Source organism: Canis lupus, chromosome 7, assembly GCF_048164855.1.
Source record: "Canis lupus baileyi chromosome 7, mCanLup2.hap1, whole genome shotgun sequence".
NCBI classification, from domain to species: domain Eukaryota; kingdom Metazoa; phylum Chordata; class Mammalia; order Carnivora; family Canidae; genus Canis; species Canis lupus.
This window is the reverse complement of record NC_132844.1, coordinates 5,000,268-5,016,593: the sequence shown is the minus strand read 5'-3', so window position 1 is coordinate 5,016,593 and position 16,326 is coordinate 5,000,268. Positions and strand designations below refer to the sequence as shown.

General features: G+C 43.7%; 1 protein-coding gene across 1 annotated transcript; it reads left to right on the top strand.

Annotated features, from left to right (window-relative positions):
• Nucleotides 1-1,610: 1,610 nt before the first annotated feature.
• On the top strand, nucleotides 1,611-15,383 carry GTF3C6 (general transcription factor IIIC subunit 6). The gene is made up of 6 exons (XM_072831748.1): nucleotides 1,611-1,975; nucleotides 2,276-2,356; nucleotides 4,759-4,822; nucleotides 4,921-4,965; nucleotides 7,030-7,143; nucleotides 12,250-15,383. Exons 1-6 carry the CDS (start codon nucleotides 1,919-1,921, stop codon nucleotides 12,552-12,554), a joined length of 666 nt encoding a protein of 221 aa, XP_072687849.1. The 5' UTR covers nucleotides 1,611-1,918; the 3' UTR covers nucleotides 12,555-15,383.
• Nucleotides 15,384-16,326: the final 943 nt, after the last annotated feature.

Below are 16,326 nucleotides of genomic sequence, written 5' to 3'. Positions count from 1 at the left end.
GCTCAGCGGTTGAGTGTCTCTGCCTTTGGCCCAGGGCATGACCCCGGGGTCCCGGGATCGAGTCCCACCCACATCAGGCTCCCTGCATGGAGCCTGCTTCTCCCTCTGCCTGTGTCTCTGCCTCTCTCTCTCTCTGTGTCTCTCACGAATAAATAAATAAAATACAGTATGTGTAGAAAGAAGCTGGAAGGATACATGCAAAGTGTTTTTTAAGAGTCAATAATACTGCAGTGTTCGCTTTGGCAGCACGCACACTAGAAGTCAACACTCTATAAAATGTTGTATATCACTAGTAAGAGAGAAAACCCACGTTAAACGCTTACTGTGGGGCAGCCCGGGTGGCTCAGCGGTTTAGCGCCGCCTTCAGCCCAGGGCCTGATCCTGGAGACCCGGGATCGAGTCCCACATGGAGCTCCCTGCAGGGAGCCTGCGTCTCCCTCTGCCTGTGTCTCTGCCCCTCTCTCTCTCTCATGAATAAATAAAATCTTAAAAAAACAAACAAACAACAACAACAAAAAACCCCACGCTTACTGTGTGCCAGACAGCGGGCGAAATTGATCTTCCACGTATCACGTCATTTCATCCCCGGCACTAACCAACCTGCCTGAGACCTCGCTGCTGACAATGCAGCTGAACTGGCCCCGGATCCGACCCCAAAGCTCGTGCGCTTTGGAGCTAGATCATCCCGTCTCCGAACAGAGGTCACGTATTTCAGGATCATTTCAGGATCGGGGCACCCCTGGAGTGTAAGCAGATTCGGTTCGAGGCTCCCCTCCCCCGGGATCACAGCCCCTAGGGCGGTGGGCTTCCGCGGCACTGGTGGGTCTCTTTCTCCCCCTCCTGGTCCCCAGCCGGCAGGCCTCCGCCCTCCGCCCTCTTTTTTTTTTTTTTTAATTTTTTATTTATTTATGATAGTCACAGAGAGAGAGAGAGGAGGAGACACAGGCAGAGGGAGAAGCAGGCTCCATGCACCAGGAGCCCGATGTGGGATTCGATCCCGGGCCTCCAGGATCGCGCCCTGGGCCAAAGGCAGGCGCCAAACAGCTGCGCCACCCAGGGATCCCCGCCCTCCGCCCTCCTTACTCCTCTACTGGAACCGGCCCTTGACTCGGGTCAAGGAGAACTTGGATTGAGGAGCGGCGCTCACCGGGTAGTGAGGATTTCTTGGGCAGCCCGCGGCGGGGGCTCGGCGGTTTAGCGCCGCCTGCGACCCAGGGCGTGACCCCGGGGTCCCGGGTTCGAGTCCCGCGTCGGGCTCCCCGCACGGGGCCTGCTTCTCCCTCTGCCTGGGTCTCTGCCTCTTTCTCGTGAGTAAATATATGCAAGTTTTTAATTAAAAAAAAAAAAATTTCTTCCCCAGCAATGTTGAGTCAGGGCCAAGGCGAGGCCTCTTCGCCTTCCTCTCACCCGGCGGCCTCCTTGTTTGCACCTTCTTCTAAATCTTCTTCTTCTTTTAAAGATTTTATTTGTTTAATCACGAGAGACACAGAGAGAGGCAGAGACCCAGGAGGAGAGAGACGCAGGCTCCGTTCGGGGGCCCGACGCGGGACTCGACCGCGGGACCCCGGGGTCACGCCCTGGGCCGAAGGCGCCGCTCAGCCGCTGAGCCCCGCGGCCGCCCGCTCGCACCTTCCTGGTCCTCCGTCCCTCCCCAGCCCTCTCCCCCACCCCGGGCCGGTGGCCCCGACGGTGTCCTCGCGCACAGGCCTGCCCGGCCCGGCCGCCACCACAGCCACAATCGTCCGGCTCCCGGGAAGGGCCGAGGAGGAGGGCCCGGCGCCGCCATCTCGCGTCCTGGCAGCAGCCGTCCGCGGGGCCGCAGCAGCAGCCGGCCCGGGGCGGCTGCTGCCCGCACCCAAGATGGCGGCCGCGGAGGGGCGTGGCCGGGGCCGCGGAGGTTCCGGGAAGGCGCGGGACAATGGCGGCGGCCGAGGAGCGGATCCCGGAGGACGCGGACGAGGACGAGGAGGAAGCCGTGAGTGGCGCGGCGGCGGCCCGCGCGGCGGGGGCGGCGTGTGGGGCAGGGAGTCGGGGTGCGGCTGGCGGGACGGGGGGCCCCGGGAGCGCCGCCGGCCTCGGCCCTGGCTGCCCGCGGTGCTGCGATGGGGGAAGGAGAGGCAGTTCCCTCAGGTGACAAAGGTCGCCGGCCGCCTGTCGGTGCGAGCGCGGCCCGGGGTGCCCGAGTCGGGGTCGCCGCCGAGGGGGTGCGGGGCGTCGGCGCTGACTGCGCGTGCGCGCCCCCGGGCGGCGCGGTCACCCCGCTTTGTCCCCCCAGGAGCAGTTGGTTCTGGTGGAGCTGTCCGGAATTATTGATTCAGACTTTCTATCAAAATGTGAAAATAAATGCAAGATTTTGGTGAGTCTTCTAGAATTGCGGGGCGGGGGGGGGGGGGCTTTCTGCACATTTTCTTTTTTCTTTTCTTTTCTTTTCTTTTTTCTTTTCTTTTTTTTAAGATTTTATTTAATTATGAGAGACACACAGAGAGAGAGGCTCCGTGCAGGGAGCCCGACGCGGGACCCTAGGATCATGACCCAAACAAAGGCAGACACTTAACCTACTAAGCCACACAGGTGCCCCAAGAATATGTGTGTTTTATGGTCAATGTAATAATCCAAGAAGTCCTCTTCAAATAAACCTCATACTTCTAGTCAAGGTTATTATCGTACTATTTATGACATAATTTTTTTTTATTTTGAGCAATTTACAAAAGGATGTAGAGTAAAAAAGGATACAGAGTAAGAAGTTTCCATCCCTGTTCCCCTTTATCCCCTTCCTATAGACAACGAACTTTACCAGTTTCTTACAAATCCTTTCAGAGATACTCCATGTATTTACAAAAACGTGTATACACAATTCGCAAAGTAATTTTAATATTAAAACATAGCATACAAACTAGAAAACCATTCCCTTAGGAGGAAAGGAGACATAATATTGGCTTCATGGCTTAGAGCTTATGCCCTTTGAAAATTAGCTTTTTTTTTTTTTTTTAAGATTTTATTTATTTATTCATGAGAGACACAGAGAGAGAGAGAGGCAGAGACACAGGCAGAGGGAGAAGCGGGCTCCATGCAGGGAGCCGGATGTGGGACTCGATCCTGGGACCCCAGGGTTACGCCCTGAGCCAAAGGCAGATGCTCAACCGCTGAGGCACCCAGGGGTCCCACTTGAAGAGAATGTTGATGGAAATACAGCTGGCTACTTGGATATGAATTAAGTATCCTTCAGGTTGTAGCCGCTGTGAATCAGAGCATTTTTAGCTTCTGTCGCCCTTGCAAGGACAAGCTCCAGAGGTTTCCCAGTTTTGGAGATCACTCTCCTTGGAAGCAGGGTTACATATTGAAGACTCAATTTTGTTTTAATTGAGATGTAATTAACATATAACATTGTTTTGGGACGCCTGGGTGGCTCAGTGGTTGAGCACCTGCCTTTGGCTCAGGGCGTGATCCTGGAGTCCCAGGATGGAGTCCCACATCCGGCTCCCTGCAAGGAGTCTGCTTCTCTCTTTGTATGTCTGTGACTCTTTCTGTGTCTCTCATGAATAAAAAAACAAAACAAAACAAGACAAAAACATTGTTTCAAGTGTACAACATCAGGATTTAATAGTTATATGTACTGAGGGAACAGTCATTGCATTAAGTCTAGTTAAACATCCATCACTACACATGTTAAAATTTTTTTTTCTGGGCAGCCTCGGTGGCGCAGTGGTTTGGCGCCACCTGCAGCCTGGGGTGTGATCCTGGAGACCCGGGATGGAGTCCCCACATCGGGCTCCCTGTGTGCAGCCTGCTTCTCCCTCTGCCTGTGTCTCTACCTCTCTGTGTGTCTTTCCTGAATAAATAAATAAAATCTTAAGAAAAAAATTAAAATTTTTTTCTTGTAATGGTTGTTTTTTGTTTTTTTTTTTTAAAGTAAGATCTGTGCCCAACGTGGGGCTGAACTCACAACTCTAAGATCAAGAGTCGCATGCTCTACAAACAGCTAGCTGGGTCCTCTGTTGTAATAACTTTTAAGATTTACCCTTAACGACTTTTTTTTTGCACAGATAATCCCCCCCCCCCCCCCGTTATAAGATTTTGTTTATTTGTGAGAAAAGAGAGGTAGAGTCACAGGCAGAGGGAGAAGCAGGCTCCCTGTAGGGAGCCAGATGTGGGACTAGGGACTCCATCCTGGAACTCCTGGAACTCCCACCGTGAGACGAGGCTCAACTGCTGAGCCACCCACGCATCCCTCTCTTAGCAACTTTTAAATGTACTCTGTGGTATTAAGTAGAGTGATGAGGTATGCCACATCCCCAGGACTTAGTCAAAAGACACAAACTTTCAGTTATAAAATAAGTACCTTCACCCATTTCACTCAACCCTCTAAGGTTTTTTGGTTTTTTAGAGAAGGAAAGGGGGAGAGGGGCAGAGGCAGTGAGAGAGGAAATATCCTAAGCAGGCTCCATGCCGGCACAGAGCCCAATGTGGGGCTGGATTTCACAACCCTGAGATCATTTAGCCAACTGAGCCACTGAGGTGCCCCTGCAAGGCTTTTTGTAATGATTAGTATTATTTTTTTAAGATTTTATTTATTTATTCATGAGAGAGAGAGGCAGAGACACAGGCAGAAGGAGAAGCAGGCTCCATGCAGGGAGCCTGATGTGGGACTCCATCCCGGGACCCCAGGATCATGCCCTGAGCTGAAGGCAGACATGCTTAACTACTAAGCCACCTAGGCGTCTCTAATGATTTTTTAAATTATCCTGTATTCTGTTGTAGGGAGTTGACACCGAGAGGCCCATTCTGCAAGTGGACAACTATGTCTTTGCTGGAGAGTATGAAGGTAGGAGGATGTCAGATAGATGAAACTCCTTTTTTTAATATGCTTTTCAGAGAAAGTTAACTTGTAATTCTCAACAAGTTGCCTTTAACCCTCTGCAGACACTCTTGGGACCTGTGTTATATTTGAAGAAAATGTTGAACATGGTAAGTGCTTAGACTGCTGACTCAAGTCTTTCTTTTTTTTCTCTCAAATCTTTTTTTCTATGAAATACTGCAAACTTACTTTTGTACAGTGAATATTAAAAGTAAACATCTCATGTGCCCATTGTCTAGCTTTATCAAATCCTGTCATTTTGCCAAATAGTTAAAAAACATTGCAGATCCATTTGAAGCCTCATGTATACCCCCTCTAAACATACTCCCTTTCTCTGTCTTGATAATCACTCCCCTGAATTTGATGTTTTTCTTTCCTATACCTGATTTTGTATTACACATGTATGAATCCACAATGAACAGCACCTCTTTGTATATTTTCAAAGTTGATATAAACTATAGCATATTATATGTATCATTGTGTTTTTTTTTTTAAAGATTTTATTTATTTATTCATAGACACACAGAGAGGGGCAGAGACACAGACAGGGAGAAGCAGGCTCCGCGCAGGGAGTCCTATGTGGGACTCGATCCCTGGTCTCCAAGATCACACCCCAGGCTGCAGGCGGCGCCAAACCACTGCGTCACCGGGGCTGCCCTCATTGTGTATTTTTTTTTTAGTTAGAGATAGATTTTGAGATTTTATGCATGTTAGTATGTAGAATTCTGTTTTCCCTGTTGCTTAGTATTCTTTTGTGACAATACCACTAAATTTAATCTCCAGTTATTGATATGTTGATTGCTTCATTTTTACCAGTAATTATTAATAACTACAAAAATTTATTGAATGCCTTCTATATGTAAGGCATTATTCCAAATGCTACATGTATTAACTCATTTAATCCTCATCACAAGTCTGTGGGATAGATACCACTGTTGTCTTCATTTTATGTTTGAAGAAACTGAAGCACAGAGAGGTAAATAACATTCCCAAGGTCATACATGAAATAAGAGACAGAGTCAGGATTTGAACCCAGGCAGTCTAGTCCAGAGCCTGTGACTATGCTTATGCTTTTAATTTTTTAATTTTTAATTTTTTTTTATTGGAGTTCAATTTGCTAAATTTGCCAACATATAGCATAACACCCAGTGCTCATCCCGTCAGGTGCCCCCGCTCAGTGTGTGACTATGCTTATTAACACACTGCAAAAATGTTGCCATGAGTATTTTTGTGTCTCTTTGTGCATGTGTGCAAAAATGTCTCTAAGATATACTTAAAAATGGAATTACTAGATTACTGAGTATTAGGTTTGACCATATGAAGTGACTGATTTGAACTGAATATGACCAGTTCCATGTGGCTCAAACTAATAGGTAGTGCACTGATCCTTTCTCAAGTGTCGTATCAATGACACATAGTAGCGTGTGGGAATTTTCAGTGTGCTTCACACCTGTAGCTCAGAGCCTTGTCCTCTTTCCTGCCTGTACCCACAGTTTCCTATAAAGCTGTAACCCCAGGCAGCAGGGTTGGCAGGTTTTTTTTCTCTGCCTTCTTTTGTGATTGAGAATGTCCTGACTCCAGTCTCTAGCTTCAGGTAGTAAGTCTGACTTTGGTGCTTCATTTTGAGTGGTAGAATTTGAGACCTCATTACCTTGTAAGGCCAAATTCCTGGTCCCACTTCTTTACTTCAGGCTGAAGCCTAGTGGATTGGTAGATTTAATTTCACTCACACCTTTGTGTTTTGGTCCTCTGGTGAGGTTTGTTGTTTTTGGGTCCAGCTGTGCATTCAGTTGTTAGGCATTTTTAAGATTTTATTTATTTATTCATGAGACACACACACACACACAGAGAGAGAGAGAGAGAGAGAGAGGTGGAGGGAGAAGCAGACTCCACACAGGGAGCCCCATGTGGGACTCTATCCCGGGTCTCCAGGATCACGCCCTGGGCTGAAGGCGGTGCTAAACCGCTGAGCCACTCGGGCTGCCTAGTTGTTATGTATTTTATCTGTCATTTCTCTGTGTTGGGAGCAGGGGGGTTGAGTAAAATCTTGAACTTACTACACTATCTTGATAGTAAGTAATTTAGTGTGACTCCATGAACTGGAACTATTGAGGCTTAACATGATGATTTGATGGCATCAACAGTAAAATAATTCCGTTCATTTTATATTCTAGGTGATGCAGAAGGCAGTAGTAAAACGGTACTAAAATATAAATGCCATACAATGAAGAAGCTCAGCATGACAAGAACTCTTCTGACAGAAAAGAAAGAAGGAGAAGAAAGTGTAGGTTAGTTCACTTAGTTCTCTGAAAATAGGTGATTTACTCTTGGCTTTGACAATGACACATTGCTGCCAGGACATTCCTTGTACTTTGTAGTGACAGCTATGTAATATGAAAATTGAGAGTGCTCCATGAAAAGTACCAGATATAGATGTAGGGGTGCCTGGGTAGCTCAGTTGGATTAGCACCTGACTCTTGATCTCAGCTCAGGTCTTTATCTCATGGTTGTGAGTTCAAGCCCCATATAGGGCTCCACTCTGGGCATGGAGCCTACTTAAAAAAAAAAAAAGATAAAAGTCATTTGAACTCTAGTGTAGCAGAGGGCACTGGAGACATGTAGGAAATCTCTTATTTGCTTTGCATTAGAAATGTTTGTGAGTTTGTCAAGAAACTTGATAGATTTCCAAGGCCTAGAGAATTCAGTAGCTACCACTCCTTTACCCCCTTAATTGAAACTTTTTTTTTTTTAAGATTTTATTTATTCACGAGAGACACAGAGAGAAGCAGAGACATAGGCAGAGGGAGAAGCAGGCTCCATGCAGGGAGCCCAATACAGGGACTTGATCCTGGGACTCTGGGATGACGCCCTGAGCCCAAGGCAGATGCTCAACCACTGAGCCCCCAGGCGTCCCAATTAAAACTTCTTTGTAAGTGGAGATGATAGGATTGGGTTTTCAAGTGTAACCCCAGAGAATCTCCTGAAAATTTGTGGCAGTAGTGGCAATCTTCTTGGGGAAGAAGTCTTCTTCTTGGGGAAGTCTTGGGGAAGACTAGAAGAAGCTGGCTTCATATGTGAGGGTGGGACTCTAGGACCACAGTTGTTGGACCTGATGAGTTCCACTCTTAATTTGCATCCACTGAGCCCTCTCCAGTTGCTGGTTATCCCAAAGTAGAGACTTTAGACTATGCTTCTTGCACCCATAGCAGGCACATTTTTGTGGAGATAATCACTTGCTAGTTTAAAAAGCTCATTGCTCATAGTGAAATAAGAGAAAGACAAATGTATGATTTCACTTTTATGTGGAATATATACAAAACAAAACAAATAAACAAAAAGCAGAAACAGACCTATAAATACAGACAGCAAACTGATGGTTGCCAGAGAGGAGGGAGTGGTGAGATGGGCAAAATGGTTGAAGGAAAGTGGGAGATAACTGGCTTCCAGTTATGCATGAGTAAGTTATGGGAATTGTACAGCTTAGGAAGTACAGTCCATGGTATTGTAATAGTGTTGTGTAGTGACAGATGGTAGTTAAGTTGTGATAAGCATAGCATAATGTATAGACTTTTCAAGTCACTACTTTGTATACCTGAAACTAATGTCATATTGTGTATCAACTATACTTCAATTTTTTTTTTTAAGATTTTATTTCTTCGAGAAAGAGAGACAGAGGATAAGCAGGGGAGGGGCAAAGAGATGGGGAGAGAGGAAGCAAAGTCCCCACTGAGTGGGGAGCCAGACATGGGGCTCCGTCCCAGGACCCAGAGATCACGACCTGAGCCAAAGTCAGACACCTAACCGAATGAGCCACCCAGGTGCCCCTCAGCTATACTTCAATTTTTAAAAATCACATAATTTGAAAAAAAAACCCCTCATTGCTCAAAGACATATTTCAAACTCTAGTCGACATGACTGATTCTAGTGATGAATATTTATGGTTTGATTTATTGTATTTTAAGGAATAAACATGTGAAGGTATATTAATCATGTAGAAGTTAATTATACCAATTATACATAAGTGCATAAAAAAATCTTTGTTCTTAACATGTATATCCCAAAACTTATCTCTTCTTTAGCACTCTGCAATAACAGGAGAAAAGAGGTACTTGAAGTTCTAGAATGAACTTGAAAGGTAGCTACATATCAGATAGCTTAGTTATTATTTAGATATTCTTTTTTGAAGAAGGAAGTTGTAGAATTTACTGTCCGGTAGTCTTTAATAATCTAATAGGTCTTTGGGAAGATTTGGGTATTGTGTTTAATCACATAAATTCATTAGCCATCTGTTCAAGGATATATTGCTGCATAAAAAATCACCTCTAAACTTTTTAATTAATTAATTAATTAATTAATTTTTATTTATTTTTCCATGAGAGACACAGAGAGGCAGAGACACAGGCAGAGGGAGAAGCAGGCTCCCTGCAGGGAGCCTGATGTGGGACTCGATCCTGGGACCCTGGGGTCATGCCCTGAGCTGAAGGCAGATGCTCAACTGCTGAGCCTCCCAGGTGCCCCTAAATCTAAATGGCTTAAAAAAATAACAAAAATATTTTACCAGGACTCAGGAATTTGGGATCAGCTTAGCCAGGCAGTTCTGGCTCGATTTCTGTCTTAAGGTTGCAGTCAATACGTTGGCTGGGCTGTGGTGATCTGGAAATACAGAGGACGGCTCCCTCACATGCTTGGTAGGCTATGTCAGCTTTCAACGGGAGGCCTCCGTTCGTTGCGTCCCCACAGTACTGTGCGAGCGCCCTCCGGACGTGGCAGCCAGCTTCTCCCAGGTCAAGTGATGGGGACAACAAGGTAGAAGCCATGGTATCTTCTATGAGCCAGCCTAGAAGTCACAGTCTGCCATTTCTGCCATGTGCTGTTCGTTGTGGGAGGAGATGACACGGGCACGAATACCAGGAAAGTGAAGTTCTGTGGGGGCCGTGTTGGCGGTTGTTAATGGAACATGGCAGAACAAACTAGCAAGAGATGTGGTCCTCACCTTCTGGGAATTTGTACTCTAAAGTAAATCACACTGAAACACATGTATGAATGTGACTCAACACCCATTTCATTCCATTTATTTTAAGTATCTGGTATGTGACACATATTATGCTAAATAGCAAAATAAGCTGTAGGATGGCTTCAAGGTTTTGAATCTGGCGACTAGGTAAATGATGCTGTTGCAGGGGGGAAAATGAAAGAATAGTTGATGCCGATTGGAGAGAAAAGGACCAGTCAACTTTTGATAGAAGGAGATTTTATGGTAATAACATATGAGAAGGCATGGCATCAGCTATCAGGAGGTTTCAGCAGTCACAGAAGAGTTTACGGTGGGGAACAGGGTGGCAAGATAAATTGCTGTATATTAGAGCTATCTAATGGAACTCTTTTAAGATTCTATTTTTTTTAAGTTTTTTTTTTTTTTTTTTAATTTATTCATTCATGAGAGACAGAGGGGGTGGGGCAGAGAGAGAAGCAGGCTCCATGCAGGGAGCCTAATGTGGGACTCGATCCAGGACTCCAGGATCACACCCTGAGCCCGAGGCAGGCGCTAAACCACCAAGCCACCCAGGGATCCCCTATCTAGTGGAATTTTGAACATGACAATAAATAGTTCAGGCTTGCTATACAAATTAATGAAGATCCATTGAAAATATTTGACTGAAAGGTTCATATGGATGAAAGAAATGATAAGCATTATTATTTTTAAGATTTTATTTACTTATTTTAGTGTGCTCATGGATAGAAGGGGAAGGATAAGGAGAGGGAGAGAATCTTTTTTTTTTTTTTAAGATTTTATTTGTTTATTTGATACAGAGAGAGCACAAGCAGGGCGAGTGGCAGGGAGGAGGAGAAGCAGGACCCTGGGATCATGACCTGAGCTGAAGGCACATGCTTAACCAACTGAGCCACCCAGGTGCCCCGAGGGAGAGAATCTCAAACAGACTTCACACTGAGTGCAGAGCCTGAATACAGGGCTCAATCCTACAACCCTGAGGTCATGACCTGAGCTGAAACCAAGAGTTGGAGGGAGGGAGAGTGTCGGGAGGCAGACTGCCCACTGAGTGCCATTCTTGTTTGTGAAAGTTCTTTGTTAGACTAGGGCTGTAAGTATGAAAAGGATAACAATGTTTTCAAGTTTCTTTCTTTTTGTTGAGAGGTGTTTTATTTCATAGTTGGATGTTCTAACTTAAAATGACATGTGGGTGTTGAGTTGAAAGGTGATGGGGGAAAAAGAAAGATGATAGGGTAGTATCATCTATTAATCTATTATGCAAACTGAGGAGAAAATTATAGGCAAGTGACAGACTTTTCTATAAGGCATAAGGTGCAGTAAGAGCTCAGATTATCTCTGAGTTGGGAATTGGACTCTGGAAAAGGAATTTGGAATAGTAATTGAAGTTGATTAGTGAATTTTTTTTTTTTTTATGGTCTGAATTCTTTGGAGGGGGACCTGGGTGGTTCAGTCAGTTAAGCATCTGCCTTTATTTTTTTCAAGATATTTATTCATGAGAGACACAGAGAGAGAGGCAGAGACACAGGCAGAGCGAGAAGCAGCCTCCATGCAGGGAGCCCAATGCAGGACTCGATCCTGGGACAGCGGGATCACGACCTGAGCCAAAGGCAGATGCTCAACCGCTGAGCCACCCAGGCGTCCCAGGCATTTGCCTTTAGCTCAGGTCATGATCCCTGGGGTCCTGGAATTGAGCCGAGTCCAGCTCCCTGTTCAGGAGGGAGTCTGCTTCTCCCTCTCCCTCAGCCCCTCCCCCACTCCTGTGCTTGCTGTCTCTCTTTAATGAATAAATAAAATCTTAAATTTAATTGAAGTATAATTGATAATACAGTATTATATTAGTTTCAGGTGTACAACATAGTGATTTAATAATTATATGCATTACAAAATGCTCATCATAAGTGTAGGTAACCATCAGTTACCATGTAGTTACTACAATATTATTGACTAGATTTCACTTGTAGTGATTTTGTGTTTCTCTGTTTCTTGTTTTTCACTTACAGTAATTTTGATGTTGCATACAGTATAGGCATTCCAGGGTCTCCATGTAAGATGGAAATAATGTGATCGTTTTTCAGTAGTTATGGCACCATGTTCATTGGTTTATGTTGGGGTTTTATTATGACATGTATTCATAGGATGAAAATTTAAATTAAAGAGAGGGGTGCCTGAGTGGCTCAGTTGATTGAGTGTCTGACTCTTGATCTCAACTCAGGTCTTGATCTCAATGTCATGAGTTCAAGCCCTGAATTGGGTTCCACACTAAGCATGGACCCTACTTAAAAAAAAAAATTAAAATAAAGGGAAATATAGGTAAAGTAACTGAAATTCCTTTTTCATACTTCTTTCTTGGTTTGTCCTCCTATCCCTCACCATCCCTCGTTAGGTGGTGTGGAATGGCTGCAAATCAAGGACAATGATTTCTCCTATAGACCCAACATGATATGTAGCTTTCTGCATGAAAATGAAGATGACGATATTGGAGCTCCAGCCTCAGATAAATCTTTGGAGTTGGAAGAGGAAGAGATTCAAATGAAAGATAATTCAAGCTTGGGTTATGAACAGGAGAAATCACTGAACTTGGAAGTAGACAATTCTGGTCCTCTTCTTGATGATATCCCTTCCTCTGAGACAGACGGTTATGTTTTTATGGAAACTCAAGATACTACCTTAGAAATCTCTCCTAGATGAAATGTTTCTCATTATAACTAGTCATGAACTTTTTGTTTGGAGTTTTGATATAAAAGAATTGTGTAGCTTTCAGTTCACTATTTTACTAGTTTTATTGGCTATACGTGCATTTCTGATTATAACACAGTTTAATATACCAGAGTCATTAAGGACAAGATCCAAATTGAATTTTTAAAAATCTGCTATAAATGACTATAGGGACCCTTCTCTGATAAGCCCTTTAAATTGAAAGTTTTATTAAGGTAAGTATATAAGTTTTTTTTATTGCAGCCGTCACAAATTACTACAAACTTAGCAGTTTAAAATGACACAAGTATATTTATTATCTTACAGTTTTGTAAGTCAGCTGTCTCACATGGCCTGGGCTAAAATCAAGGTATTGGCAGGACTTCATTATTTTCTGGAGGTTAGGGGTGGGGAGACTCTGTTTCCCTGTTTATTTAGTTGTTGGCAGATTTTAATTCTTTGCCATTGAAGGATCAGTGTCCCATTTTCTTACTGTCATCTGAAGGCCATTTCCAGCTTCTAGAGGCTGCCTACATTCCTTGGTCTATGGTCCTTTTCTCTTCTAAGCCAGTAAATCTCTTGGTTCTTCCATTATCGTATCTCTGACCCATCTTGCTCATTACCTGACCTAGTATTTGTTCTTTCTTTGTTTTGTTAATAATCCCAGAATTATTCAAGTTAGCAATGTGCCCATATATGTGTACGTATGTATATATGTGGCCATATGACTAAGTTCTGGCCAGTGACATGGGAATTATAAGTGTTGAGTGGTGGATGGCTCTAGAAAGCTTCCTTAAACCTTAAGGCATAAAGGGAGATGAGTCAGTTCATCTTCTCTTTTTTCCTGCTGGAACATGGATGTGGTAGCTAGAGTTTCAGCAGGCTTTCTGGACTGTAAAGAAACCTTGGAAATAGAAGCCATGAGTGACAGAGCAACAAGATAGAAGATTGGATCCTCATATGATGCTGTCCTGGACTGCCAAGAATAAAGAAGGTTAATAAAACCCTTTCTTTTTCTCCCTTGTAAAAGGACTTCAAGTTTACCTTTTAGCCATATTTCTCTGGAAATCTACTAGAGAAGATAATAAGAGATTATCAACTGTGATGTCAGGCAGTATTGTGATTAAAAATGACCCCTTATTGGGGTGCCTGGGTGGCTTAGTTGGTTAAGCATCCAATTCTTGATCTCAACTCAGGTATTGATCTCAGGGTTGTGAGTTCAAGCCCTGAGTTGGGCTCCACGCTGTGCATGGAGCCTACTTTATTTTTATTTTTATTTTTTGGAGCCTACTTTAAAAAAAAAAAAAAAAAGACCCCCTATTGGTAAACTGTATGGACCAGGAAGACTACGGCAGCTCTAAATGCCCTTTGGAAAATATGGACTTTGGACCTACTTAAGCACTGTGTATTTTGTTTGTATTTTTTTAAGTAGGCTCCATGCCCAACATGGTGCTTGAAATCACAACCCTGAGATCAAGAGTTGCATGCTCTACTGATTGAGCCAGCCAGATGCCTCAAGTACTGTGTTTCTTATTACTAAGATTCCTGAAAGCTACACTCATGGCTGTTTCAAGAGATGTTGCTTCTTGGAAAGCCTAAAGTTTCTAAGCCAGCGTGGCATCTGCACCCACCCTAATGATCTCCTTTCCTTATATCTGCACTGACACTTGGTGCCAGAGTAAAGCCTCCTGTTGAAACAAGCCTCGTGCTGCTGTGTTGTTTCCTATAAAGTTAAGTTAATCTGGTGCTGGATTCAGTCCCATTAGGCCAATTGGGTCTTGTGAGTGTGAATGTCCTTCCAAACCTGTGACTGCTGCTGCTGTTCAGGCAGAGAAGGCACTGCAACCACCTACCTCTCGCCTTTATGGGAGAGAAATAACTTGTCTCCTGTGTAAGTCATTAATCCTATTTAATACATTACACATTTTGAAAAATAGAGAAAAGTATAAGGAAATAGAATGGAAGATTCTTGAGATTTGTAATCTTGCTAAAGAAACTGATCTAGGGACGCCTGGGTGGCTCAGTGGTTGGGCGTCTGACCTTGGCTCAGGGCATGACCCCAGGGTCCTGGGATCGAGTCCCGCATCAGGCTCCCTGCATGGAGCTTGCTTCTCCCTCTGCTTGTGTCTCTGCCTCTGCCTCTCTCTCGGTCTCTCATGAATAAATAAATAAAATCTTTTTTTTTTTTTTAAAAGAAACTGATCTAAACTGATGTAGTTCTTTCTACCTGAAATTGAAGAGAATAATAAAGTCTTATATTCTGAAGAGAACGTAATGTGTTTTAGTTCCCTACCTGTAAATGAGAATAAATGTTTGGAATTTAGTAAAATAATCTTTTCCAACCATGAAGTATTTTGTAAGACTGGAACTTCACCAATGAATTTCTTCACCATTGATCTGTCTTACTGACTTACCAGAATTACTTAACAAACTAATCTTGGAACTACAGTCTCTGTGTAGCTGTTATAATACTACTTCTGGCACTGAATGCAGTGGTTGGCTTTTGCTCACAAATAATGATAGGATTATATTGCTAAGGTGCTCCATGCGGAATTATTCCTTAAGGCCAATATGGAAATGTTTGGATATCCAGGCATTTGTTTATTATGTACTATATAGTTGGTCATAACAAATGCATTGACAGATGTGGCCAGCTGAGTCAAATTATTGATGGTATCATGTGGTTAGCTATTCAGCAGCAGCTGATAATTTTTTAGAATCTACTGTTTTCATTTCCGTTTTGTTCCCGTATGAAACTGCCCAAACTTCCTAATGTGTCTGGCATGTACTATCTTCCATAAATGTCATTGATTCTAAAATGGATTTGCTGTCTCTCTTTTATGACTTCCACCATTATTTCCTTATAGAATAAGAGAATCCTGTTTATAAAATTATCTAGAAGTACACATTATTGACTCAGTACAGCGTGAACATACACCTTTGTTAGTGACAATAGATAGTTTCTAGAGACTGGTATATTTTTTTCTTTTAAAATGTTTCTCTTTTTGGGGGACAACTGGTACTTTGGGTTTAATGTAGCCATACTTGCATATCATGAATAAAGATGTCGAGATAGCAAAGATCCTAGTTTTCTCAAATCCAAATAAGAGTTCTTTCACTATCGTGATGTCTTCACAAACTGTCTTCTTTTTTAAAAGATTTATTTATTTATTATTTATGATAGACACAAGGATTGAGAGAGAGAGGCAGAGACACAGGAGGAGGGAAAAGCAGGCTCCATGCCGGGAGCCCCACGCGGGACTCGATCCCGGGACTCCAGGATCGCGCCCGGGGCCAAAGGCAGGCACCAAACTGCTGAGCCACCCAGGGATCCCCACAAACTGTTATTTTCTAATCATATTTCATGCTCCTATTTGGTGATTATATTAGTTTCCTACTGCCGCTGTAACAAATTATCACAAATTTAGTGGCTTAAAACACCATTAAATTTATTAGAGTTCTGAAGGTCAAATTCTAAATAGATTAAACCTTATGGGGATAAAATCAAGATGTTGATAGGGCTGCATTCCTTGTGGAGACTCCAGGGGAGAATCCCTTGTCTTTTCCAACTACTAGAGACTCCCTACTTTTCCTTGGCTTGAGGGCCCTTCCTCCATATTCAAAACTAAGAGTATAACATCTTCAAATCTCTCTCACCTGCTTCTGTCATCATCTCTCTGATTCTTATACTCCTATGTCCCTCTTAAAAGGTCCCCCGTAAATAGGTTGGGCTCATACAGAAAATCCAGAGTAACCATCCTATCTA